The 25,273-nt window shown below is 38.1% G+C and overlaps 1 protein-coding gene across 1 annotated transcript in view; it reads right to left on the bottom strand.

Moving 5' to 3' along the window:
* Positions 1–2,317: 2,317 nt before the first annotated feature.
* The window catches only part of NEIL3 (nei like DNA glycosylase 3), a 59,402-nt gene continuing 36,446 nt past the window's right edge, over positions 2,318–25,273 (bottom strand). Inside the window, exons 2-6 of the mRNA XM_004389360.1 lie at positions 22,023–22,150; positions 7,358–7,492; positions 6,656–6,869; positions 4,236–4,310; positions 2,318–2,488 (exon numbers count right to left, since the gene is read on the bottom strand). Of these exons, the coding sequence (XP_004389417.1) occupies positions 2,318–2,488; positions 4,236–4,310; positions 6,656–6,869; positions 7,358–7,492; positions 22,023–22,150 (723 nt within the window). The remainder of the gene's footprint in view (positions 2,489–4,235; positions 4,311–6,655; positions 6,870–7,357; positions 7,493–22,022; positions 22,151–25,273) is intronic.

The following is a 25,273-nucleotide window of genomic DNA, read 5'->3' on the forward strand; positions in this document are numbered from 1 at the left end:
GGATGATTTAAGGGTTTCCTCCTCTATACTTCCATTTCCATTCATACAAACAATCTTTTTGCAGAACTTTCATGGGATATTGTTTATCCATTAACTCCCCACATTAGACCCTGAGCACTTTGAGGGCCTGTATTCCGTTTGGTCTTTGTATTCCTGATACCTGGCATATAGTAAACTCGAATAAATATTTGTTAAAAACAAAGAATACTGCCAGAAACCTTCTCCTAAACGAAACAAAACTTAGATTCATAGCTAGTACATAATAAAGAGCCAGCAAGAAATGGCATAGGAACTTCAAGTGTGGTGTGATCAGTGTAACCTGGGAAAGTTGGGGAGGACTTCCGGAAGGAGTTAAGTAAGCTTTCAGTGATTGAAGGAGCACAAGGATTTAGGCCACTGCATTTGGGCCTTTCAGACTTCAGCTTCACTTGAGATGGCTTTAAATTAAAATGAGAAAGTTTAGTCAACATAAAGTGTTCAAATACTAATCCAGAATATGAGTGAAATATATTTAGTCACAGAAAACACTAAGAATATGGCAAACAATGATGGTTTCCCAACTTTTTCTTTATTAGGTATATATTTATTTTGTAGTGGATACTTGCTTTTTCAAATAAAGTCTTAAACTGAATGCTAGTATGTAAAACAGAAGTAGCATAGGTAGGGGAAGGGGTGCAGGGCCCAGAACATTTTCAGAGTTGCATGGCCTCCCCTAACCCATACATGACCTCTAAGGCTCTTTCAGGGAGCCCTTGAATACTTAGAATCCAGTTTTATAAAACTTTGGAATTGGCAGTTATCTTATTTACATGAGAAATGACATATTTATTCGATTTGGAAGAATAAAGATTTTTTTTAAATCTTAAAAGCTATCCATTCATAGAAAACAAATATTGAACATTAATCATTAATTTGAACAATAAATGTATATTGAATGTCTTCTATATGCCAGGTATACTGTGTTAAATGCATTTGGTCAAGTAAATGTACAGCTGGTGTTGTTAAGTGTCATTGAGTCAGCTCTGACTCACAGTGACCCCATGTACAACAGAAGGAAACGCTGTCCGGTCCTGCACCATCCTCATAATCATTGCTATGTTTGAACCCATTGTTGCAGCCACTGTGTCAATCCATCTTGTTGACAGTCTTCCTCTTTTTCGCTGACACTTACTTTACCAAGCATGATGTCCTTCTCCAAGGACTAGTCCCTCCTGATAATATGTCCAAAGTACGTAAGATGAAGTCTTGCCATCCTTGCTTCTAAGGAACGTTCTGGCTGTACTTCTTCAAAGACAGATTTGTTCATTCTTCTGGCAGTCCATAGTATATTCAGTATTCTTTGCCAACACCGTAATTCAAAACCAATCAATTCTTCTTCAGGCTTCTTTATTCACTGTACAGCTTTCGTATGCATATAAGACAACTGAAAATACCATGGCTTGAGTCAGGTGCACCTTAGTCCTCAAGGTGACATCTTTGCTTTTCAACACTTTAAAAAATGACACTTTTAAAAATATTTTAACACTTCTTTTTTTTTGCTTTATTAACACTTTAAAATATGTGCACCTATATTATGAAAAGTGGTTCTTATTTATGAGAAAGAAGAAAACTTTAAAACTGTACAATATAATGAATTATCTAAACATATTTTAGATCTCTATGACTGAATGGTTCATGGTTGAAACCCACCAGCAGCTCCGTGGAAGAAAAGACCTGGTGATCTGCTCCTGTAAAGATCTCAGCCTGGGAAACCCTATGTACCAGTTCTACTCTGTCCTATAGGGTCGCTATGAGTCAGAATCAGCTCCGTGGCACACGACATCAACAACGACAATAAAATGGGATGAAGAAGCTGAGAGGAAGGGGACAGGGAGTGGTTTAGAGAAAAGTAACTCATTGTTGGTCCCCTCCTACCTGTAAAACTAGCTTTTACTGTTCAACAACTTGAAGCCTTCATCTACTTATTTCACAAAGTAGATTAAAGCTGAAGGCTGGAAATTAACACCAGAGGTAGAGATTTTCAGAAGTCATCCATAAATCATCTTTGGCCCCTTCTGGTTCTTTGCTGATGTTATTTCCTATCTCTTTCCAAGGGTTCAAATACTTTTCAGTTATGTTCATTTGTTAATACCTGGTAGTTAGACAACTGGGAGCAAATAATATCCCTTTAAACTCAATATCGGAAGAAAGGCCTGGCAATCTGCTTTCCAAAAATCAGCCACGAAATACCCTATGGAACACAGTTCTACTTTGACATACATGCGGTCACCATGAGTTAGCTCAGCTGAACAACAGCTGGGAAAAAGAAAAAATCGTCTTACCTTATGTCAACATGTCGAGGATTTTCTTTTTGACACTGAGGGCAGAAATACGTCATTCTGTTATTCTCCCCTAAGCGACACACAATTATTTTGCAGCAGCACTGACCACAGTTAGGACGCTTATAAACCTTATAGTGTTTGGAGACAGCATACCCTGCTTTATTGCACTAAATAAAAAACAAGCAAAACCAAACCAAAACAAAAATTAACTTGTTATCCACAAAAACAGTGTTGCTAAACAGTCGAACATATATTATTGAAAGTCATCTCTGAAAATAATCTGTTAAAAATTTACATGTTTGTATTTATGTGCATATAGGCTTTTCTTTTAACTGAGAAAAAGGTATTGACAAGAATCGGCCCTATTTGACAAAAAAGATTTGTGTGAAATACTTAAGTCATTATTTTATAACTTAACAGTATTCAAAATTGTTCTTTGCATAGTTTTACCCTCTTATCTAAATGGTATATAAAGGTTTTATAATTTAAAATGTCTTTCATGCTTTCAGTTTTTTTAATTAAACATAATTATGTGGTTATTAAAAAAAAAGATTAGATTACCTTTAAACCTAATTATTCTTAGAAAACTTAAGCTGCTCAGTCAGTTTCAACAGCCAAAACATTTATTTCTAGGGGCAAAATTTAACAAGATCATCTTCTTTGCGGACCTGACAAAGGACAGATTTTCTTTTTTAATCTTACAGAATTACTAAAAAAGAAAATAAATATTCAAATGCCATTCTAGCAGAGAACATGTTCCATTTTGATATACGTTCTATTTCAAAAGACTTTTGATATTTTCTGTCAAAGTTTTATTCTACTCACATACACTTAAAGCTCTTACAAAAAGAATATTTTGGGTTTACATCAGCAATGTGAAAATTTAAAAGCCCAGAAATATGGCTCACCATGTATAAGCTGGAAATTACACAAATAACTTATATTAATTTAAGCAAAGTATTGAAATGCTTAACTTAATCTGGGAAGGAAATGGGCAGTTTTCTATAATCATCTTTCCCTGGAAGAGCAAATGAGCATATAAAATTAAAAAGCAGCCAGTTACTCAAGGCAGCTTTATGAAGCAAGAGGTCCATAACACTTTAGGCCAATTGATGAAGAATGAACAATATCTGCTTTCTGAACATAATCAAACTAAAAATGTTGACTACAGAAGAAGGACTGTGGAGAAAAATACCAGACATTCACGATACTTTGTTTAAAAGATGGGGCCCTGGTGGCACAGCGGTTAAGAGCTTGGCTGCTAACCAAAAGGTCAGCAGTTCGAATCCACCAGCAGTTCCTTGGAAACCCTCTGGGGGCAGTTCTACTCTGTCCTTTAGGGTGGCTATGAGTCAGAATTGACTCCAGATCAATGGGTTTGGTTTTTGGTTTTCTATATATACATACATACAACATTCAAAATTCACATTTTAGCAAGCGCTTATTTCATTCTTAAAACAGTCTTGTGGTAGACAGAGAAAGATTATTATCCCATTTTACAAATGAAGAAACTAAACCTAAATAAAGTTATCTCAATAACCTAAGTCACACAGATAGTAAGTGGCAAAGCCTGGACTTACACTGAAATCTATTTACTGCAAAGTATAGGGTCAATAGGCTTTCTATATTTTACTTTTATGTGTCCAAAAATAGAACAAGAATCCAAGAAAAACGCTAATGTAGTTGCTCCTCAACTTAGTATAAGATAATTTCATATAATTATCATTAGACAAGTTTAGACTGACTTATGATTTAGAGAGTCTCATAGCATTAATTATGCCCCCAAAATGCCACTCTCCTTCATTGTACCTCTATACCCTTACCACTAGATGGCTATATGCAACTTTGACATTTTTGGTGCCATCAAAAGGGAAACCACTGACATTTTACACAGTTGAAGAACTTTGTTCTTACCCTGTAAAACAGAATGCTGAAATTACGGATCATTTTCACAAGGTGAAGGGTCTGTTCATCTGTTAACTGACAAACCTTAAAATGGAAAGATAATTTCATAATTTGTTCACTACTTAAAAAAAAAAAACAAAGTTGCCAGTTCTGTTAGATACTGTAAATAGGTTTAAAAATATATGCATATCTTCTAAAACTCCATTTCTCATATTTCTATTTAATGTAATGAACAATAGTTGTAGTGGTGGTACTACAGATAAACACTACCATTCTCACTTTTAAATTTTAATTAATTCAAGTTTTTATTGAATGTCTATTCTGTATAAGGTACCTTCAAATTTCCAGCATTTTCTATCAGTCACCCTGAAAACTCTTATTCGATTTGAAAAATAAGAAAACAAAAACAACAACAAAAAAACCCAGAAAGCAAGAAGGAAAGGAAAAAAATAGGAACTAGAGTAGATGACCATCAACGTCACTATCATCAAACTTTTAAAAGATATGAATTTATAAACATGCATTAATATCAAAGTGCTTGCTAACACATGGAAGAACTTGGAAACAGACATTACTGAGGAATTTTTTTTTTTTTTTTGTGACAAAACCTGGCATAAATCTCAGTGTTATGGCAGAATTAATTATCATTTGATACACGTGCTTTTAACAGTACTTTCATGAAATTGTCTGATGCCTTACCCTTGTTGTAAGTATATAAATATATGTATACATACATACAATTGTTTATTATTGTATATCAAATTAAACATAAATTTAAGCCATACATACTTCTAAAATTCATTTATTCCTTACTATATCTTATATGGTATATTAAGTCACACCTTGAAATATTAAACTGTACTTTTTCAATAATTATGTGTATGCTTTTAAGGGACTAATAGCTAAACTTCAGAAATGTCATTAATTTTTATGCCCTCAGACATTATGGGTAAACAATCTTTTACTAGATGAATGTCTGGATGAATGAACAGACAGAAAAAAAACAAATTCTCAGTTTATCTTAGGTAAGAACAATACTCTGGTATTTTTTAAAAGCATTTCCCAAAGAGGTCCAAGTGATTTCTAAAAGCTCATTCTTGTTAAAATTTCATTATTGCCATATTATAGAAATCCTGACTACAGTGTTCAAATGTCAAAAGCAGAAGCTCATCTAGAACTAGCATTAACTGGTTTCTTTCAGAAGTTAATTTCTACTGACTTAGATTTTAGTTAGACTATCAAGAAAAAGTCTTTGCTATCCGTAAGGACAGGGCAACATTCTGTTCTGTTGTACATGAGGTTGCTATGAGTCAAACCCTACTTGATGGCACCTAACGACAACAACAACATCAATGAAACATGTATACAAAATAAAACAGGTGCTCTGGGATTCATGGAAAAAAAATATTAGTTAATAGAGGCTATTCAGATCTGTGGAGCCCTGGTGGTACAGTGGTGAAGAGATACGACGGCTGTTGACCAAAAGGTTGGCAGTTCAAATCCACCAGCCACTCCTTGGAAACATTATGGGGCAGTTCTGCCCTGTCCTATGGGGTTGCTATGATTGGAAATCAACTGGACACCAACGGTTTGGTATTCAGATCTAGATAAAAGTGGTAAGGTTGAGTTTTTTCTTGTAAACTAAAATACACCTGCTCCTCACTTATTGACTGTCTCGTGTGATATTTCCCATTTATGACAATATTAAAAAATCTAATATCTGACTGCTTTGTGCATTAACAGCTCGGTTCCCACCCTGCCCAGGCAGAGCAGTGGAACCAAGCTCTGTCCCCGAGCTGGACTGTGTGCTGTGGGTGCCTACCTCCACCCCCTTCGCAGGTGCCAGGTGAGGGCAAAGCCGGCGCCACCCTATATGGTGGACAGCATAGGCCAATAGCTATCAATAGGAAAACATGAGTGTGTGTGTGTGTGTGTGTGTGTGTGTGTGTGTGTGTGTTTAATATGCCAGAAAGAAAAGAAAACTGACCTCAGTTCATTCCTATTTCAACAAGTATTTATTTAATGCCTACCATGTGCCAGACATTGTGCTCTATCTAGACCCTTGGGATACTTCAGTGAACAAAAGAGACAGTTTATAAAAAATTACATTCTAGCAGGAGAAAAATTTTAAACAACAAATACAATAATTATTATGATGTTATATTTGAAAGTGGTGAGTGTTATGAAGAAAATAAAAAGCAAAGCAGGTGAGGGAAGATTGGGCATGTCAAGTGGAGGAAGGGATGCATGTCACAACTTTACGTAGGGTGGTCAGGGTGGGCCTTAGTGAGAAAGTGACATGAACAAAGACTTGTAGGCGACCTGCAGTCTGTCTGGGGACAGCGCCTTACTGCGACACAGATCTAAGGGCTCCGCATTGTTCCCCTAACTGTATTTAAAAATATACAAATCGTTTAAAAAATACATACTTTAACAGCTGGGTGGAGACCACTGTCAAAGAGAGCTTCGTTTTTGATGATGTTTCCAACCCCAGGCAGCACTTTCTGATCCATCAACACATCACAGAGCATACGACCTTTCTGTTTTTTAACTTCCCTTTCTGCCCTTGAGAAACAGAATTTAGGTGAACACACATCTAACTCTTCCATCATTCTTATTCTCTGTTGGCTTTCCACTGAGTTTCTACAGAAAGGAATATAAAACACATTAATCATAAGTCTGGTTACAATTTCAAAAAGTGTCATTTAAAATGAGCCTTGATATAAATACAAACAATTTATGCTAATCAGGGCCTAAGAGTTCTATAGGCAAACAACAAAGATCCTAAGAAACTGTATTATTTGATGGTACCAGTAGAATGAGAGTTTATCAACTGTAAAACCACCCATTTCCAACTCATAGTGACCTGTAGGACAGAATACAACTGCCCCATAGGGTTTCCAAGGCTGTAATCTTTCCGGAAGCAGACTGCCACATCTTTCTTCCATGGAGCAGCTGGTGGGTTAGAACCACCAACCTTACGGTTAGCAACCAAGTACTTTAACCACTGCCACCAGGGCTCCTATCAATCATAAACCACCTCTTTATTTATTTTGTAACACTTGTGACATGCCAAACCAAGCTGTAGATCAAGTGTTAGAGTTTCACTGCTGAAGTACTTTTATTTTTACCTGAGTTCTACGGATGAATCAAAGAAACAAATCAAATCTTTGGTGAGCTGCACTTCAAAAACAGGAGAAACTCCATTTTTATTTTTATGCCCAAGTGGATTAATCATGATGGAGCCTTTCATTCCAAAATGAATCCTGAAACAAAACCAAACCCGTTTTTTGAGTGGTAGAAAGTATATCATGGGTCAAATTTTAGCTCCTTCATTTTGCTTTCTTTTAAAATTATAAACAAATAAATATTAATCAGGAAGGCACTTTTTAAAGGGCAAAAAATGGTAGCTAATGTTATTATATATCTTTCTCTTATAGCTTTCATATGCTTAGAAAGCTAGTTTATGACAGTTTTTCAACCCACAGAAAAAACAACTTCCTAGAGAAATAATAAAGCCCCAACAAATAAGCACAAGAAAACATATCCTTGTTCTTCCTTTCTTGTCAGATAAAGTACCTTTTATCACAGAACGGTCTAGTGCCTCCCAGCTTTTTTCAGATTCAAAAGCTTGGGATGAGACAAGGCTAAATTTAAATTGCCTATAGCTCGTGTTTTTATAAATTCAACAAAGCCACTAGCATTCAAATTCCTTATTTCTAGCCACAGTGACTGGAAATGTTTCCCTATTCCAAAATAATATCTACAGTTTAAGAGCCATTACTCTTTTCTTCCTCAGCTTTGGGCTAAGGAATAAAACAATTTTTTTTGCAAAATCTTATGTATAAAAAAAAAAAAGAGTCAAAATGCTACTGTGTTCCATTCTTCTAGTTTTCTTTTACCTTTATACATATTGGGAAGAAGAGATTTATAAATATTTACAGTTAACTTTAAACTCACAATCCAGTGATGAAAAATTCATAACCTTTCAAATTTTATAGGATTGATTAGCATGTCCAGTTTAAAAAAAGAAGCAAAAAAGTGGTTCTGTGAGACAGCTGATGATGAAGATCAAAAATGATTCTCAAGATGAAAAACTGTGTTCTGCCTTTCAAATCCTTCTCCTTACAGCTTTGTTGAGTCAATAAATACGGCCCTTTTGGCAACAAATGTTATGCTCCCTGCTTCTAATTCCAAAGCACCATGTTATAGTTTTGTACAAGGTTAACCAGTCTAACTTTAAAAATGTGGGTTTTAAACTCTATGTGCCCTAGTATCAAACAGAAATGCATCTTACATGCCCCATATTTCTGACAGGAAAAATGTGTGCCTGTAAGTACTCCATAATTTAGCTTACAAAGTTTCAGCCCTAGAGAAAGGTGTGCAACAGCCCAGGAGCCGTTGTTGTATCTGATGTTTTTGCAGCTGCATGGCTCATAAAGTGGAGTCTAAATCACTTTCTATAATGGAATCACATCCACGTCAAAAATTTCAAAGGTTAAGACCCAATTCAAATGCAAGAGTAGCCCCAATAAGAACCTTGAATCAAATAAGTATGCCTTTTTTGTCTTATAAATCTATTCAGTTTAGGAAAAATATACATAAAACGGGAATCTTCCAAACTTTAGTAATAGTAATAACTATTTTTATTTTGTTTTTACTTATTTTATTTTTATTAACTACCTAAATATTAATAAGAGCCCTCGAGGCACAGTGGTTAAGAGCTCGGCTGCTAACCAAAATGTCGGCAGTTCAAATCCACCAGCTGCTCCTGGGAAACCCTATGGGGCAGTTCTACTCTGTCCTATAGGGTCACTATGAGTCAGAACAAGCCAACACATTTTGTGTGTTTATTGCTAAGCACTTTTTATCTTAAACTAAGAAAAGTATATTAGTATCATGAAAATTTTTGATGCACAGTAAACCCCTGTATTGTTATAACCACACTATTGATGTTATTTTTATAGATCAGGGCATTGACCCATATTACATTGATATTCAGAAGGACATTTGCAGGGCAATGGATTTCTCTTTTTATGTGCCCTTTCTGGCCATGGTTTTATTATTCCCACAAAATGATTGAGTGGGACTGTGCAAGTTAGGTGCTTGTGGCTCACCAAGGGGATTGGTCAGTTTTGCCATCTCGCTAGGCTTAAAAAGAGTCAATTCCACAGGTTGCGGGGGGACCTCACTACCACCAAGAAGAGCTAGGAGTGGGGCACATCCATTAGGCCCAGGGTCCCTGTGCTGAGAGCCTCCTAGATCCAGGAGACAAAGCGCTGTAACATTGAAGGCAGCAGTGGCACAAGATGGCAGCAGCAAGGGACCGGCAGAGGGCTCTGCAGTGGGCTCACTGACCCATGGATGAGACTGCTGAGCGCCTTTGGGCAGGAGGCTTCCTGGCAGAGTGGGGTGCCCCTGGGCACTTATCAGTAGAGCTAAAGAGTTGTAAAACTTACCTGAGCAGGGCAGAAGCCAGCAGCAGAGGCCCAAGTGTGGCCTGCCTGTGGGTATGGCCGAGAAGGAGCTGCAAGCCCTTGGTTGGAGCTTTCCTGATTGATGAACTGTATCCCCTCTCCTGAGTTGTTTCTGTTACTTCCAAGTTGATCCTGATCCTGAACTGTAACCTGTTACTTCTCTAATAAACCCCACAATCGTGAGTATGGCCTTTGAGTTCTGTGTGGTCATTGCAAGGAATTATCGAACCCAGTAGAGAAGTAGAGAGTGTCATGAGAGGGACGACTGGTGTCAGAATTGATAAAAAGGGTTGGAAAATGGAGGTATGTGTCTCACCTTCACCTCATAAGAATCTGCTTTGGGCTGATCTTGATTTTTATCACTCCCCCTGAAGTTAGAGGACCTCTGATGCTACCACATTACAATAGTTTAAAGAGTTACCATAGTTTTGCTTTTCAAGATTCCTCATTATAATTAAACTAGTTTATCAAAATTTTATTAGATCTTTAATTCTATCTCCTGATCTTCTCAAGCTCCTGCCACACCCAATCCAACTAGCCACTTTAGAGTATTCACTCTGGATAATATGACTCTGTCTGCCAGCCTTGGCTGGTCCACCCGTGGGCATTAGGCCCAACCTGGACTGGTCTCTGTCCCTTCTGCAGCCCCTGTGCCTCTGACACTGTTGATTCAGGAATGGACACCTGACCCAAGCTGGATCCATCAGTATTCAAGCCGAATCATCAGAGTTCTCCTGCTGAATTCATGGACTCGAGACACAGAGATTAGTTCTTGTTAGTATTTGAAGATACAACATGGGAGCTGTCTGTGGGAATATTGCCACCATGTGCACCACAGGAGCCAAGGGAGACCTATCTACCGAGAGGAAGATGACAGCAAATTTCAGTTAGGTGCAGAGTTAAGAAATAAAGAGTCCTAATAATTTGTACTCTTAGGTTCCAGTTCTCCGCGAAGCCTGGATGCATTATCTTCAAGTTTCAAAAGACACCTTGTCTGAATGCTCCTTAGAAGGGAGAATGATGAGTCTTTTTCTCACATACTTTGGAGAAGGGACCATTCCCTGGAGAAGGACATCATGCTTGGTAAAGTAGAGGGTCAGCAAAAAAGAGGAAGACCCTCAAGGAGATGGATTGACACAGTGGATGCAACAACAGACTTAAACATAGCATTGATGGTGGAGGGTAGAGTTTTGTCCTGTTGTACATAGGATAGCTATGATTTGGAACCAACTTGATGGCACCTAACAACAATTCTTATAATACATAATTCTTGAACTTGTTTGAATTGGGTTTCTGTCACTTGCTACCAAAGTTCTAGTAGAAAATTATGTTCAAACTATAAATTGATATTAAGAAAATTCTTCTAGTTAAAAGTAGCTTCTAAAACAAATTAAAAAGTAAATTTGATACTATTTTAAACATCAGCCACACTCTTCGGCTATCACTTTCAGAATAATCTGAACATCCTTAAGCAAGGATAAATAACAATATTGTCATAAGTCTATATTAATGTCAACTACGAAAATAAGGCAATTGGTTATGAAAGCTATCAAGTGGTCAAAAGTTTCCTAAGGGTAATAAAGGGTGTAAAATAATAGTTAAATATAATAATTGTCAACATTGTGCTGGAAATTCAAATGAAGATACTGTAAAAAAAAAAAAAAAAGAAGAAGAAGATACGGTTTTAACCACCAGGTGCACATGACAAAGATCTGAGTCATGACAGGAGACCTGAAAGAGCCACTTTTCATAACTGACAGTCATGATACCCTATCTGCTCCTCAAGCACTTCTCTCATATGACCCGAAAGTGTTAAGCAGCTGGGGAGAGGGGAAAGAAATCTTTCTTCCCCCAGAGCCCAGGCAAAGGTCCCCTATATCCAAGCGAGAAGCAGGAATAAAAGCCATTCTGTCCCTGAAGGGGTGTGAGAAAACCTCCTCTGCCCCCACCATATAACCTGCACTGAGTAATAAGCATCAGCAGTCTACCTCTGGAGGAGGGACAGGAAACCCTTCTGCCATGGGGCCCACGCAAAGGTACACTGCTGTTGAGGGTGAGGCAGAAACAAAGCCATCTGTACTTAGGTGTGAGGCAGAGAGTCAGCTTTGGCACTGAATCCTGCAGTGATACAAAGCAGAGGTCTGCTCCCAGTGGGAGAGAGTTAGAAAAACTTCCTCCAGCCTAAGACCACCCACAGATACGAGGCAGAGTTTGGCTGCCATGGGAAAGAGAGAGGGCAGAAACACTGAGAAAACTGCAACCCTCAGGGCCATGTGCATAGGGCCTGCCTCAGACTGAAGAGGGACCAGAAGAATCAAGATTCCTCATTGCCCCCAGCATAAGCCTCTCCCTGAGTAACAAGCAACAGTGCTGTACCACTGGGGGAGGGGCAAGAGTGTGGAGAGACTCCCTACAAACAAATGGCACAAGTATGCAGGGTCTAAGGGGCCCTGGTGGCACAGTGGTTAAGCGCTTGGTTGCTAACCAAGAGGTTGGTGGGTCTAACCCACCAGCGGCTCCGTGGCAGAAAGATGTGGCAGTCTGCTCCTGTAAAGATTACAGCCTTGGAAACCCTATGGGGCAGCTCTGCTCTGTCCTATATGGTCACTATGAGTCAGAATTGACTCGATGGCAACGAGTTTGCCTTGGTTTATGCAGGGTCTGCTGAAAGCTGAGGGTGGAGCAGGATCACAGAGAACTACTCCTCCCCCAAGCCAGCCACAGTAGGGTGCACACTAAACATAAAATAGAAATAGCACCTGGAGGAATTTGAAGTTACTGATGCACTGAAGGTAACTACACATAACAAAACTAAGTTTATCCAATTATTAGACTGATTCAAGCCCCACACTAATGTCCTGATGTAAAAGGCATTACCATTTCTAGGTTTAAATATTATTTAACTCAGTCTTTATTTTGCTCCTACACATGATGTCCAAAATTCAATAAAAAATTACAAGACAAAAAAAGTAAATAAAAACCCACTGCCAAAGAGATAAAACAGTCAACAGAAATAGAGCCAAAATGACCCTGTCATTGGAACTATGAGACGGGTCATTTAAAATTAATTTAAAATTAAAAATTCAAATAAATATATTTATTAATAATACAATATTATATATTAACTATTGGTATATTGATTAATATATGAAAGAAACTAGTAAAAAGGTATATGAACATATGGGAAATTTCAGAAGAGAAAAAAAATGGTATCAGAGATAAAGAATCCTTCAATGAGCGTATCAGCAGAATGTGTAAAGCAGAAGAATGAATCAGTAAATCTGAACAGAGATGAATAGAAATTATCAAACCTAAAAAAAGAGAGAGAGAGAAAAGGTTGAAAAGATAAAAGAGAGCATTTTCTTTAAATTTTTCATAGAATTCATTAGTGAAGTCATCTGTGCCTGGAGTTTCCCTTCTTGAGAAGTTTTTAACTGTAAATTCAATTTCTTTAAAATATATATCCTGATTCAGGTTATCTACTTTTTCTAGAGTGAGCTTTGGTAGTTTGTGTCTCTTAAGGAATTTGTCCATTTCTTTTGTTGTAGAATTTTTTGTTAATATAAATTTGTTACAGATTCACTGAAATTCCAAAACCAAATCTATACAAACTCTTCCAGAAAATCAGATAGGAGGAATAATTTCCAACTCATTTTGAGCCAGTATCACCCTAATACCAAAATAAGACAAAGACATTAACAAGAAAATAAACTACAGGTCAATGTCTCTCACATAGACAAAAGCAAAAATCTCAACAAAATAATAGAAAATCAAATCTAGCAATATGTAGAAAGGATAATGCACACTGATAAAGCGAGGCATATCTTGGGAAGGCAAGGCTGGCTCGATATTCAAAAATCAATCAGTGTAATTCACCATATAAACAGGTTAAATAAGAAAAGCCATGTGACCATCTGGTTACAGGAATAGTACTTGACAAAATTCAACATTCATTCATCATAAAAACTCCCATTATATTAAAAATAAAAGGGAATTTCCCCAATCTGATAAAGCACATCTACTCTCCCCAAGTACGCCAAAAAAAAAAAAAAAAAAAAAATACAGCTAATATACAGAGCAAGGCAAAACTATCTGCTCTCATCACTTCTATTCAACATCATCCTGAAATTTCTCACCAGTACAATAAAACAAGAAGGAGAAATAAACAGCATGCTGATTTGAGAAGAAGAAAGAAAACTGGCTCAATTCATAGATGACATGATTTTCTACATAAAAAATAATCTGCCAAAGAATTAGAAAAAAAGCTACTAGAATGAATAAGTGAGTTTCTTAAGGTTGCAGGATATAAGGTTAGTACAAACACACAAAAGCGTGTTTCTGTATACTATCAATGAACAATTAGAAATTCAATTACCAAAAAAGGAAAAAAACATTTACAAAAGCACCAAAAAAAAAAAAAAAAACAAACGCGTTGTCATCAACTAGATTCTGACTCATAGCGACCCACAGGACAGAGTACAACTGCCCCATAAAGAGTTTCCAAGGAGCACCTGGTGGATTTGAACTGCCAACCTTTTGGTTAGCAGCTGTAGTACTTAACCACTACGCCACCAGGGTTTCCTTAATAAGACATGCTACATAAGTATTAGAAGAGTTCAAATTAAAAAGACCGACTATACCAAATGCTGACAAGGATGTGAAAGGCAATTCTCACATACAATGAAACCTATGGGAGCCAGAACTCAACAGGACTGCCTTGTTTTTCCAGGTCTTGCAGGTTTTCCACCTTTGACAGGGTGGAGTCTTACCACTTTTCTATAGCTCGTTTGACTGGAAAATATTTGAGCTTTCCTTCTGTGACAGGTTTCTGCCTTAGACAGGTTCTGACTTTGGCAGGTTTTACTGTATTTCTGGTGGGAATGCAAAGTGGTACAGCCACTTTGGAAAACAATTTGGCAGTTCCTCTTAAAGTCAAACACACAATTACCAGTGACTCAGAAATCCTGTTCCAAAGTATTCACCCAAGATAAATAAAAATACATGTCCACATATATACGTCACATGTATGTGAATAAGCATAGCCATTTTATTCACAGTAACTAAAAACTTGAAACAATCCAAATGTCCATCATCTGATGAATGGATCTGTAAATCATAGTCATTCATTCAATGGAAGATTACTTGGTGATAGAATAGACTGTATTACTGATATTTCAAGCAATATGAATGAATCTCAAAAGCACTAATGAAAGTAAAAAAGAGCAGATAATTCTAGAAATGGCAAAACTATAGTGACAGAAACCGTATCAGTGGTTGCCAAGCATGGGGGGAGGGGGTACCGTCTACAAGGGACACAGAGGATTTTTTTTGGAAATATTCTATATTTTGACTATGGTGGTGGTTACTCAAAATTCAGTGAACTATATTCTTAAAAACGATGAATTATCCAATAAGTTAATTATACTTGGATTTCCTGGATGGCACAAATAGTTAAGCGCTCAACTATTAGCTAAAAGGTTGGTGATTCGAACCCACCCAGAGATGTCCTTGGAAGACAGACCTGATGATTTTCTTCCAAAAGGTCAGAGCATTGAAAACCCTATCAAGTAGTTGTACTCTGCACACATGGGGTCATCACAAGTCAGAACTGACTCAACACCAAATTATACCTAGTAAACATGACTTAAAAACTCTTAATTGCGCTCATGCAGAACCTGTACATAGACCAAGAGGCAGTCTTTTGAACAGAACAAGGGGAAACTGCCTGGTTTAAAATCAAGAAAGGTGTGCATCAGGGTTGTATCCTTTTACCATTCTTATTCAATCTGTATGCTGAGCAAATAATCCCAAAATCTGGACTATATGAAAAAGAACATCAGGATTGGAGGAAGAGTCATTAACAACCTGCATTATGCAGATGACACAACCTTCGCTTACAGAAAGCGAAGACTTGAAGCACTTACTGATGAAGATCAAAGACTACAGCCTTCAGCATGGATTATACCTCAACATAAAGAAAACAAAAATCCTCTCAACTGGACCAGGACCAATAAGCAACACCATGATAAACGAAGAAAAGATTGAAGTTGTCAGAAGATTTCATTTTGGATTCACAATTAACACCCATGGAAGCAGCAGTCAAGAAATCAAACGACGCATTGCATTGGGCAAGTCTGCTGCAAAACATCTCTTTAAAGTGTTGAAAAGCATAGACGTCACCTTGAAGACTAAGGTGTGCCTGACCCAAGCGATGATGTTTTCAACTGCCTCATATGCATGTGAAAGCTGGACAATGAATAAGGAAGATGGAAGAAGAATTGATACCTTTATACTATGGTATTGGCGAGCAACTGAATATGCCATGGACTGACAGAAGAACGAACAAGTCTGTCTTGAAAGAAGTACAGCCAGAATGCTCCTTAGAAGCAAGGATGGTGAGACTTTGTCTCATGTACTTTGGAAATGTTATCAGAAGGGACCAGTCCCCGGAGAGGGACATTTTGGTTGGTAAAATAGAGGGTCAGCGAAAAAGAGGAAGACCATCAATGGGATGGATTGACACAGTGGCTGCAACAATGGGCTCAAACATAACAAAGACTGTTAGGATGGCACAAGACCGGGCAGTGCTTCATTCTGTTGTACACAGGGTCTCTATGAGTCAGAACCAACTCAAGGGCACCTAACAACAACAAAAAAAGAAAAATTTGGGGAGGGAGAGGGTGGGTTTGGAGAGAGAGAAATGTCCAGATAAAACTACTAAATGGCAAGAAGTAGAAGCCTTGAGAACGCCATGCTAGGTAAGTCTGTGATAAGTTTCTCCACCTTCCCCAGTATTACAGTGCTGCACATGGATTTCATGCTAACATGTTTCAGGGGTTTTATAACCTTGTGTGGAGATGTAGATAAATACTAAATAATCAGAGCCAAGGCAGACTGTGCACATGAGTCATTCTCTATTGTGCAACCAGTTGCAGATGTCTTTGATTTCCACTGGTGATAAATACGAATATAAAAATGCACAAGGACCCAAGATTCAAAACACTACATCAAGGAATCTCTCCTAAGAAAATACTAAACATGGTAAAAGATATAGGTTCAAGGATTAACTGCAGTTATTTATTAGAGTGAAAAATGGGGAAAAGTGGTAATCAAGGGGTAATACATCTTATAATGGAAATTCTGCACACATTAAAAATACGGTGAAAACTATGAGAGCCAGAACTCGACAGGACTGCCTTGTTTTTCTGCATCTCGCAAGTGTTCCACCTTTGACAGGGTGCAGACACTTTTCTATTGCCCCCTATTAATGGAAGATACTTAAATTTTCTTCCTCTGACACGTTTCTGCCTTACGCAGGTTCTGGCTTTTGCAGGTTTTACTGTAATAATGTAAGGTATATTTTGATATATGTAATTTATATTATGTGTTTAAGAAGCCAAATATACCTTAAAGTTTTAATTTCTGTAAAAAATAATTATAATGCATAAATATATAAATAAAACTATGTATAGAAACTAAAAACCAGTTGCTGTCGAGTTGATTCCTACTCATGGCGACCCCGGGTGTTGTACAGTAGAACCGCACTCCACAGGGTTTTTATGCAAAGGAAAGAAAGCGAAACTAATGTCCTACAGGATATCAGGTACAGAAGGGAAAGTAAATTAAAGAAGCAAAGATTTCCATATATTCTCCAGATACACATGGTACCATTACAGTAATTAAAATTAAATCTAAAAATTACCATTTCAAAAACTACAGAGATTTAATTTTCTACCTGTAGATTACTTTAACAGTCAGTGCGCTTAGGTGGCAAGTGACAGGGACACAATTCAAAAAAAAGTTTAGGTACCAAGGAAGATTTAATAGCTTACAGAATCTTAGGAAGGGTTGAACAATCAAACAGCAGAAAAGGCTGGAATGCAGCTGGAGCTTAGTAAAAGATGGAGTCAGGGACTAAAATAAAGCCAGTGAAGTGTACATATGTATATATTTATACATAGACAGATAGACAGGTAGAGAGAGAGAGAGAGATTTATATCAAGGATCCACAATCAATGTCCATGGAACCAGCAGTCAAGAAATCAAAGGACATAATACACTGAGCAAATCTGCTGCAAAATACCTCTTTAAAGTGTTAAAAAGCAAAGATGTCACTTTGAGGACTAAGGTGTGCCTGACCCAAGCCATGGAATTTTCAGTTGAATCATATGTATGCAAAAGCTGGACAATGAATAAGGAAGATTGAAGAAGAATTGACTCCTTTGAATTATGGTGCTGGCGAAGAATATTGAATATACCATGGACTTCCAGAAGAACAAATAAGTCTATCTTGGAAGAAGTACAGCCAGAGTGATCCTTGGAAGGGAGGATGGCAAGACTTTGTCTCATGTACTTTGGACATGTTATCAGGAGGGACCAGTGCCTGGAGTGGGACATGCTTGGTAAAGTAGAGGGTCAGCAAAAAAGAGGAAGACCCTCAAGGAGATGGACTGACACAGTGGCTGCAATAATGGGCTCACACATAGCAATGATTGTTAGGATGGTGCAGGACTGGGCAGTGTTCTGTTCTGTTGTACATAGAGTCACTACGAGTGGGAACTGACTTGATGGCATCTAACGACAACAACAACATATCAAGGAAATGGCTCACATGGTTGTAGAGGCTAGAAGTTCCAGGTTCGTGGGTGTGTCAGACTGGAGGCTTCTCCTGACTCAAGTAGCTGCAGGGGCTGATGAACCCAACCAAGATCAGCACGTCAGACAGCAGGCTGCTGGCTCTTGGGCTGCAGAAGTGGACAAGTCCATGATCGGCAGGTAAGAAGGCAGGCTGCTGGCTCAAATCCCAAGAACCGGAGGTCAGGTGATGACAAGCCAGATGCAGGACCCAGAGCAGAGCAAAAGCCAATGAGCTTTGCCAGAAAGTCCATATATATTGGATGCAGTTAAAACTCCCTTTTAACTGATTGGCTAATCATAGCAGATCTCATCATGGAAGTGATCGCATCATTACATAACTGCCGAACTATATCATAACTGCCAAACCACTGAGAATCATGGCCCAGCCATGGTGACACACAATCTTAACCATCATAGACAGCCACCTACAAGTTCTAAGGCCTCGTATCTCCAGCTTCCCAACATCAGAGAGAGCCTGAGCCTCCTTAGCTCCAGATGAGAAAGTCTCACCAAAGAACTCTGAATGGCCTGATCAACTCTGAATGAGAGATAAGGTTTGTAAGATTATGTTAAGTCCAACTTGAACTATGTGGTTGTGGTGGCCAGAAGACCAGTTTCCAGAGAGAATGCTGTCCTTAAAAGAAAAATAGGCATATTGGGTAGGCAAACAATAGGTATTTACTATTCTATAATACACAATTTAAGCAGCCCTGGTGGTGCAATGGTTAAGCACTCAGATGCTAAACAAAAGGTTGGCGGTTTGAACCCACCACTGGTTCCACAGGAGAAAGACCTGGCAATCTGCCTCCATAAAGATTACGGCCTTGGAAACCCTATGGGGCAGTTCTACTGTGTCACATGGGGCCACTATGAGTCAAAAATTGACTCAATGGCGCCCAACAACAATTAAAAAACCAAATCAGTTGCCATTGAGTCGATTCCGACTCATAGTGAAAAACAATATATTATTTAAAATCTTCATCACATTTCAATTTCTCCTATCTCGTTATGCCAAAACTATGTCTAAGCTGTAAAAGCCTTTTATAAGCAGCATATGATGGATTTGACAAAGACATTTTAGCAAACTAAAAACAATTGCTACGTTATCTCTTGCACATCTGTTTAGAAGTTCACACTACTTAAATGCCAATAAATTAAAAACTTGATTATGTATACAGCATCCCTAAAATGGCAAAGCCTCCAAAGTATTTCTGATCTCTGAATATGTATGGTAATTGCAAACAACTAGAGTCATATAAATTACAGATTGGAAATAGCTAAGTGTTTTGGAGATATTCATTAAAAAAATATATCTTTTAAATGTTAATCCAAGATGTAACAGCGCACCCATTTTCACTGAAAATGATAGGTTGTAGGGTGGGTCTGGGTGAGTAGACATATAGATAGATGCACACACAAGACTGGCAATATATGCCTCCAAAATTAACTGAGATTATATTTGGTAGTGGGATTGCAAATGCATTATTTTATTCTTATTTGTTCATTCTTAACTTTTTCTAGTGAGCATTTGTTACACTGATAACAAAAAAAATGAATATGATTTCTGTTTGTTTCGTTTGAGATGAAAAGCTTTTGTGAGTGTTCGGAAGTAGTATAGATATTAATCAAACATAGCAGCAAAGGCTGTGCTCCTAAAATAAATGTATATAAAATAATTTTTAATAGACTATGGCAGTATTAGGAGCGCCTTGACGAATCCTCTAGTAATTGAAATAATCACTCTCTAATTTGTATCTTTCTGAAGTTTGAGTTTTTACCTGGTAGATTTTCTCAAAGAGGGCTACACCTGTGTTCCACTCATAATCAAATGCATCCCAGGAAGAATCACGGCCTACCCTGTGAGATGCACATCCATCATGACTAAAATTCTGTAGGCAAGTTTGATTGTCAAAAGCTGGGTATTAAGGGGAAACTGGAAGCCATCATTAAGCATGTTTCCTGCAATTTGTTCTCTAAAATGCAGACCAGCCTGGTGAATAGCAAACAGGTCAAACATGAACAGTCCACATTTCTATCTCCTGCTCACAGACCTGCACCCCACACCAGGTCACATTTCTTTGACTGAGTCATCTGTTCTTCTAAGAAGCATAGGTGGGAGTGAATTTTTTAAATTTATGTTAAATTGGGAAAGGGGATACAGCTGATTTTAGATTGCTTAGCTCAAATTCAAAGAGCTGATCTGCCACTGACCTTGAATTATTACATCCAATAGTCATTAAGGCTGCAGGAAATTGGAAGGAAGCAAGCCCCCGCACTTTCCCCACCCATACTCCGAGATACCTAATCTCTAGGGACTGCACGAGTTCACTTAGTGTGTAAAAACAATTGCCCTTGTTTAGAACTTCATGGAGCACTTACTGCCAGCCCTGACTGAGCAATGATTCCTCCTTATCAGTCTGGTGGAGAGCACCTGATAAACACCTCCCTCTCATGCTACAGAAATAAATCTGCACCTCACACCAGAGAATCAATAACACATCAATGTTTTCAACTATCTTGTATGGGATTCCATTGTGTACTGTCCTGTTCACAGCTTAGAGTTCTCAATCACATCAATCTACTACAGCCATAACATAACCTGTAATACATCATTACTGCATGAACCAGTAGGCATATGCTGATGCTATCAACTCCAGACTAAGAAAAACCAAAGTGACAATGTTGTCCAAGGACAGCAGCTGCCGACAACGAGGAGAGAATACCTCAAAGGAAAAGCAATCACATAAACCCTGAAGTATTTTAAATATGTGGTAGATGAAGTGCAATAAATAACCATGAGGTAGTCATATTAGCTCTTTGTGGCTATCATTCACCTTCAGTTAGAAGAACAGGGTCCAGTAATAGGACTTTACTTTCAAGTGGGTGACAAGTGTTCAATATCTTCAAGAAACATTAAAAAAAAAAGACTCAAAGAAGCAGTACCAGTCTTTATAGTTTGCCATAATTTCAGCTAAACTCAAAAAAGACTGAGATTTGAGAGACATATTAACTCACAGACTTGTTTATCATTTTCCTGCAAAAATTAAACAGGTGACCATGCCCTGGAAATTACATAAATTTCGACATCCTTTTTATCATTAAATCAACCAACACAGTCGACTACTTACCCTTCCTTGCCTATATATTACCCATGAGTTTCCAGAAGAACTGTGAAAAAATGGAGAACGTATTCTCCCGTGCGAAGTTTCTGAATTCTATAAATAAGTTTTCAAATTTCGTTCAGGTTTCAGAGAAAAAAAGAGGACAGAAAAATATAAAAATCTAGTGATACATGTAAACCAGACTAGGAGCTGTCACAAATATAAAGAAACTCATGTCACTGAATGTAATAAACAGTTGGTGGAAACAAGAGAGAAGAACAGCAGTGTAGGGAGTTTGGGGGGTAGCAAAGCAGGGATCTGTTGCTCTAATACGTCTTGGGAAGCCCTACTAGCCTATCATTTTTTAAAAAAGAAATAAATGGACTAGCCCTCCAAGTAACGATGACATCACAATTTATTCTTCATCTGCTTTCCATGATACAATCTCAACCTCTTATGTTAGAGCTCTCTTAAAAATACTTTCCACTTGATTAAATGTGACACCCAGCAAACTGCAAGAAAAGCCTTCAGCACATCCTTAAACACAGAGAGATAAGATGTATTGTACAGGTTGATCTTACCGCAAAGCTTTGGGCCCAAAGTACATAAAGAGCTCCTTCCCCAAAGTCTCCACGCCACTGTAAGCATATCCATTAAACAGTCTCAAGAAATTCCGGCTGGAATCTTTATTATTACTCAGTGCAGCAGCCTAGTAAAAAATACATACACACACGTAAACATACACACAAACTCTAAACAAATTATAATTCAACTTCTAAATGTATTTATATTACTTCATGTCTAGGTGCATCCCAATGAGAAGAAGAATCTCCAACAAGTCAAGTAATGGAATCAGCTGTTTACATACATTTTGTCAAATTACTATGCAGTCATTCAAAAAGAGGGAGGCCAAAAAAGTTAAGTAAAAAAGTGACGATCAAAATGAATTTCTTCCAGGACCATACAGCTCTGCGCACAGGAAAAGAAAGCAGAGAACAATGTGAATGTTTTAAAACTAGAAACTGGAATATAGGGTCTTCCATTTCCAGAAGGATAGCCAGGTTCCCTGAAAGAACATTCTGATAAAAACAGTTAAAGAGGATAGATAAAATATGAAAAACAAAGTATTTGTAACTGCACTGATGAACTCCTAAGCAAGTGGGGACTAATAATACGTGAAAAACCAAGTGAAGGCGGGAGACAGCCCTGAGAGGCAGGCGGAGCCCTGACGCCAGCCTTCACCACCAAGGCATTTACTGCACCTCAGGCACGACGGCTTCAGTTTCAGGGTCTTGCGGGGCCTGGGGGGCCCGAGACAAAGCCTGAGTGCGCTTGAGTGGGGGAATCTAACAGGAGGCGTGCCCTCTCCTCCAACGTCAACAATCACGGAAAAATAAACCCACTACTCCTTTCTCCCGTCAGCCCTGGCGGCACAGTGGAAAAGAGCTATGACTGCTAACCCAAATCAGCAGTTCGAATCCACCAGCCTCTCCTTGGAAACCCTATGGGGCAGTTCTACTCTGTCCTATAGGGTCGCTATGAGTCGGAATCAACTCCATGGCAACGGATTTTTTTTAAACTCCTTTCTCCCATCAGCCATACAAAACCAACCAGTATATTGTTAGAACTAAAATATATGAGGCAAACACTCTAAAGAAAATCAAAGGAATTATAAACATAAAATATAAGTTCTTCTGTGGGAACTGGAAAGGAATGGGGTTGGGTTTCAATACTGGTAATGTTATTTTTCTTAAATCAGGCAGTATGTACACTGCCGTTCCTGGTATCATTATTTTTTATTCATTACATATGTTTTATAAACATTTAAATTTGCACTCAAATTTAATACAAAAATTAAACCTATTATAGATGCATAACTATTACATAAAAATGTAATAGGTACATATATTTACACATAATTAAGAATTAACTATTTAAGGTAGTATTCTCACATATCTCTAAGGTTTTATTTTTTCCTTTTTTACCGAATGGACTTAAAGATCCTGAGAAGATCCGGGAAGAAATCTTGGTGGGGCGGTAGAGTTTCAGGGAGATAATTATAGAATAACTTTTAGATATATGGCCGAGAAGCAAATCACAACTTTGGGTTTACAGAAATATGTCATTCTAAATGTTTACGATAACACATCCACTCTATTCTACTAAATTAGCCCTTCTTAAAAAGATACAGCCGAACTATCTATTTCAAAGGTAAAATAGGGAGAGAGTAAGAAAAAAAAAAAAAAAGATTGAGAACAGAGGCTACTCTTCCACTAAACCCATTCAAGGCTGTAATGGTTGCAGCCAATGCCAGAATTTTCCAGCTGTCTGAAGTTCAGGGAACCTTTACATGTCTCCCTTGCATAATCACTTCCGGAGAATCAATCACAGACTTAGAACAGCTGATAAATAAATGCACAGGAGTAATTAAAAATGACACTCTTCCAGTTCCGCACAATTCACAAAAGAAACCTGTGGGAGATTCTAGCATCAGGGAACTATAGGTGTGTACGCCACCAGGTCCTCAGTACATCTGCCTTTGATTTCTTTTCTCTTTCTTGAATGAACTCTAGGTCTATCAATGATTATCAGGCACTGGCAAGGCAGGCTTGAGTACTTAGAGAGGGAAGAACATACTTTTACATTTGTCTTGTTTTTAGGAAATGAATCCGTTAGAGCCCTGAATTGAGAAGCTCCAAGAGTTTTGACACTTTTCTGCCTAGCAAAGGACTTCAAGCCACTTACATACACTTCGAGCCAAGGGTTGATTCAGATAGGAGGTTTCAATGTAGGTTTCTACAGCAACCAATTAGTGTGTAAAAAGTTTTTATAAACTCGCCAGGATTCTTTTCTGAAGATGAGATACAGGGCACATATATTATCTGTTATGAGGAACCTTTGCCTCAACATACAGTTTGATCTTTTTAGGATCTCCAAGTTAAAGGTCTTATTAACATCTGTAATCTTAATTTTTAAATTGATGGATCCAAGCCTTGTTTCCCCATCACTCCAATGTCAACATTCTTTCCTAACAATTGGTTTTAATCAAGCCCTATGAAGTTCCTGGGGAGCCCTGGTGGCACAGTGGTTAAGTGCTCGGCTGCTAACTGAAATGTCACGTTTCAAACCTAGCCAGCCACTCCATGAGAAAAAGACCTGGCAATCTGCTCCCATAAAGGTTACAGCCAAGAAAACCCTATGGAGTAGTTCTACTCTGTCGAGCAGTTCTACTCTAGCACATGGGTCCGCTATGAGTCAAAATCGACTCCATGGCACCTAAAAACAACTGAAGTCCCTGGCTTCTGTTATCTTATTTCATACATACAGCCCTAAACACCTCTACTTCTTAGTTGGAAGGGAATTTGCTACTACTGCCATCTCAATGTCAGGAAAGGTGGGCATCAGGGTTGTATCCTTTCAACATACCTATTCAATCTGTATGCAGAGCAAATAATCAGAGAAGCTGGACTACATGAAGAAGAACGGGGCATCAAGATTGGAGGAGGACTCATTAACAACCTGCATTACACAGATGACACAACCTTGCTTGCTGAAAGTAAAGAGGACTTGAGACACTTACTGATGAAGATCAAAGACTACAGCCTTCAGTATGGATTACACCCCAACACAAAGAAAACAAAAATCCTCACAACTGGACCAATAAGCAACATCATGATAAACGGAGAAAAGACTGAACTTGTCAAGGATTTTATTTTACTTGGATCCTCAATTAACACCCATGGAAGCAGCAGCCAAGAAATCAAAAGATGCATCGCACTGGGCGAATCTGCTGTAAAAGACCTCTTTAAAGTGTTGAAAAGAAAAGATGTCA

Source organism: Trichechus manatus, unplaced genomic scaffold (assembly GCF_000243295.1).
Source record: "Trichechus manatus latirostris isolate Lorelei unplaced genomic scaffold, TriManLat1.0 scaffold00243, whole genome shotgun sequence".
NCBI lineage: Eukaryota > Metazoa > Chordata > Mammalia > Sirenia > Trichechidae > Trichechus > Trichechus manatus.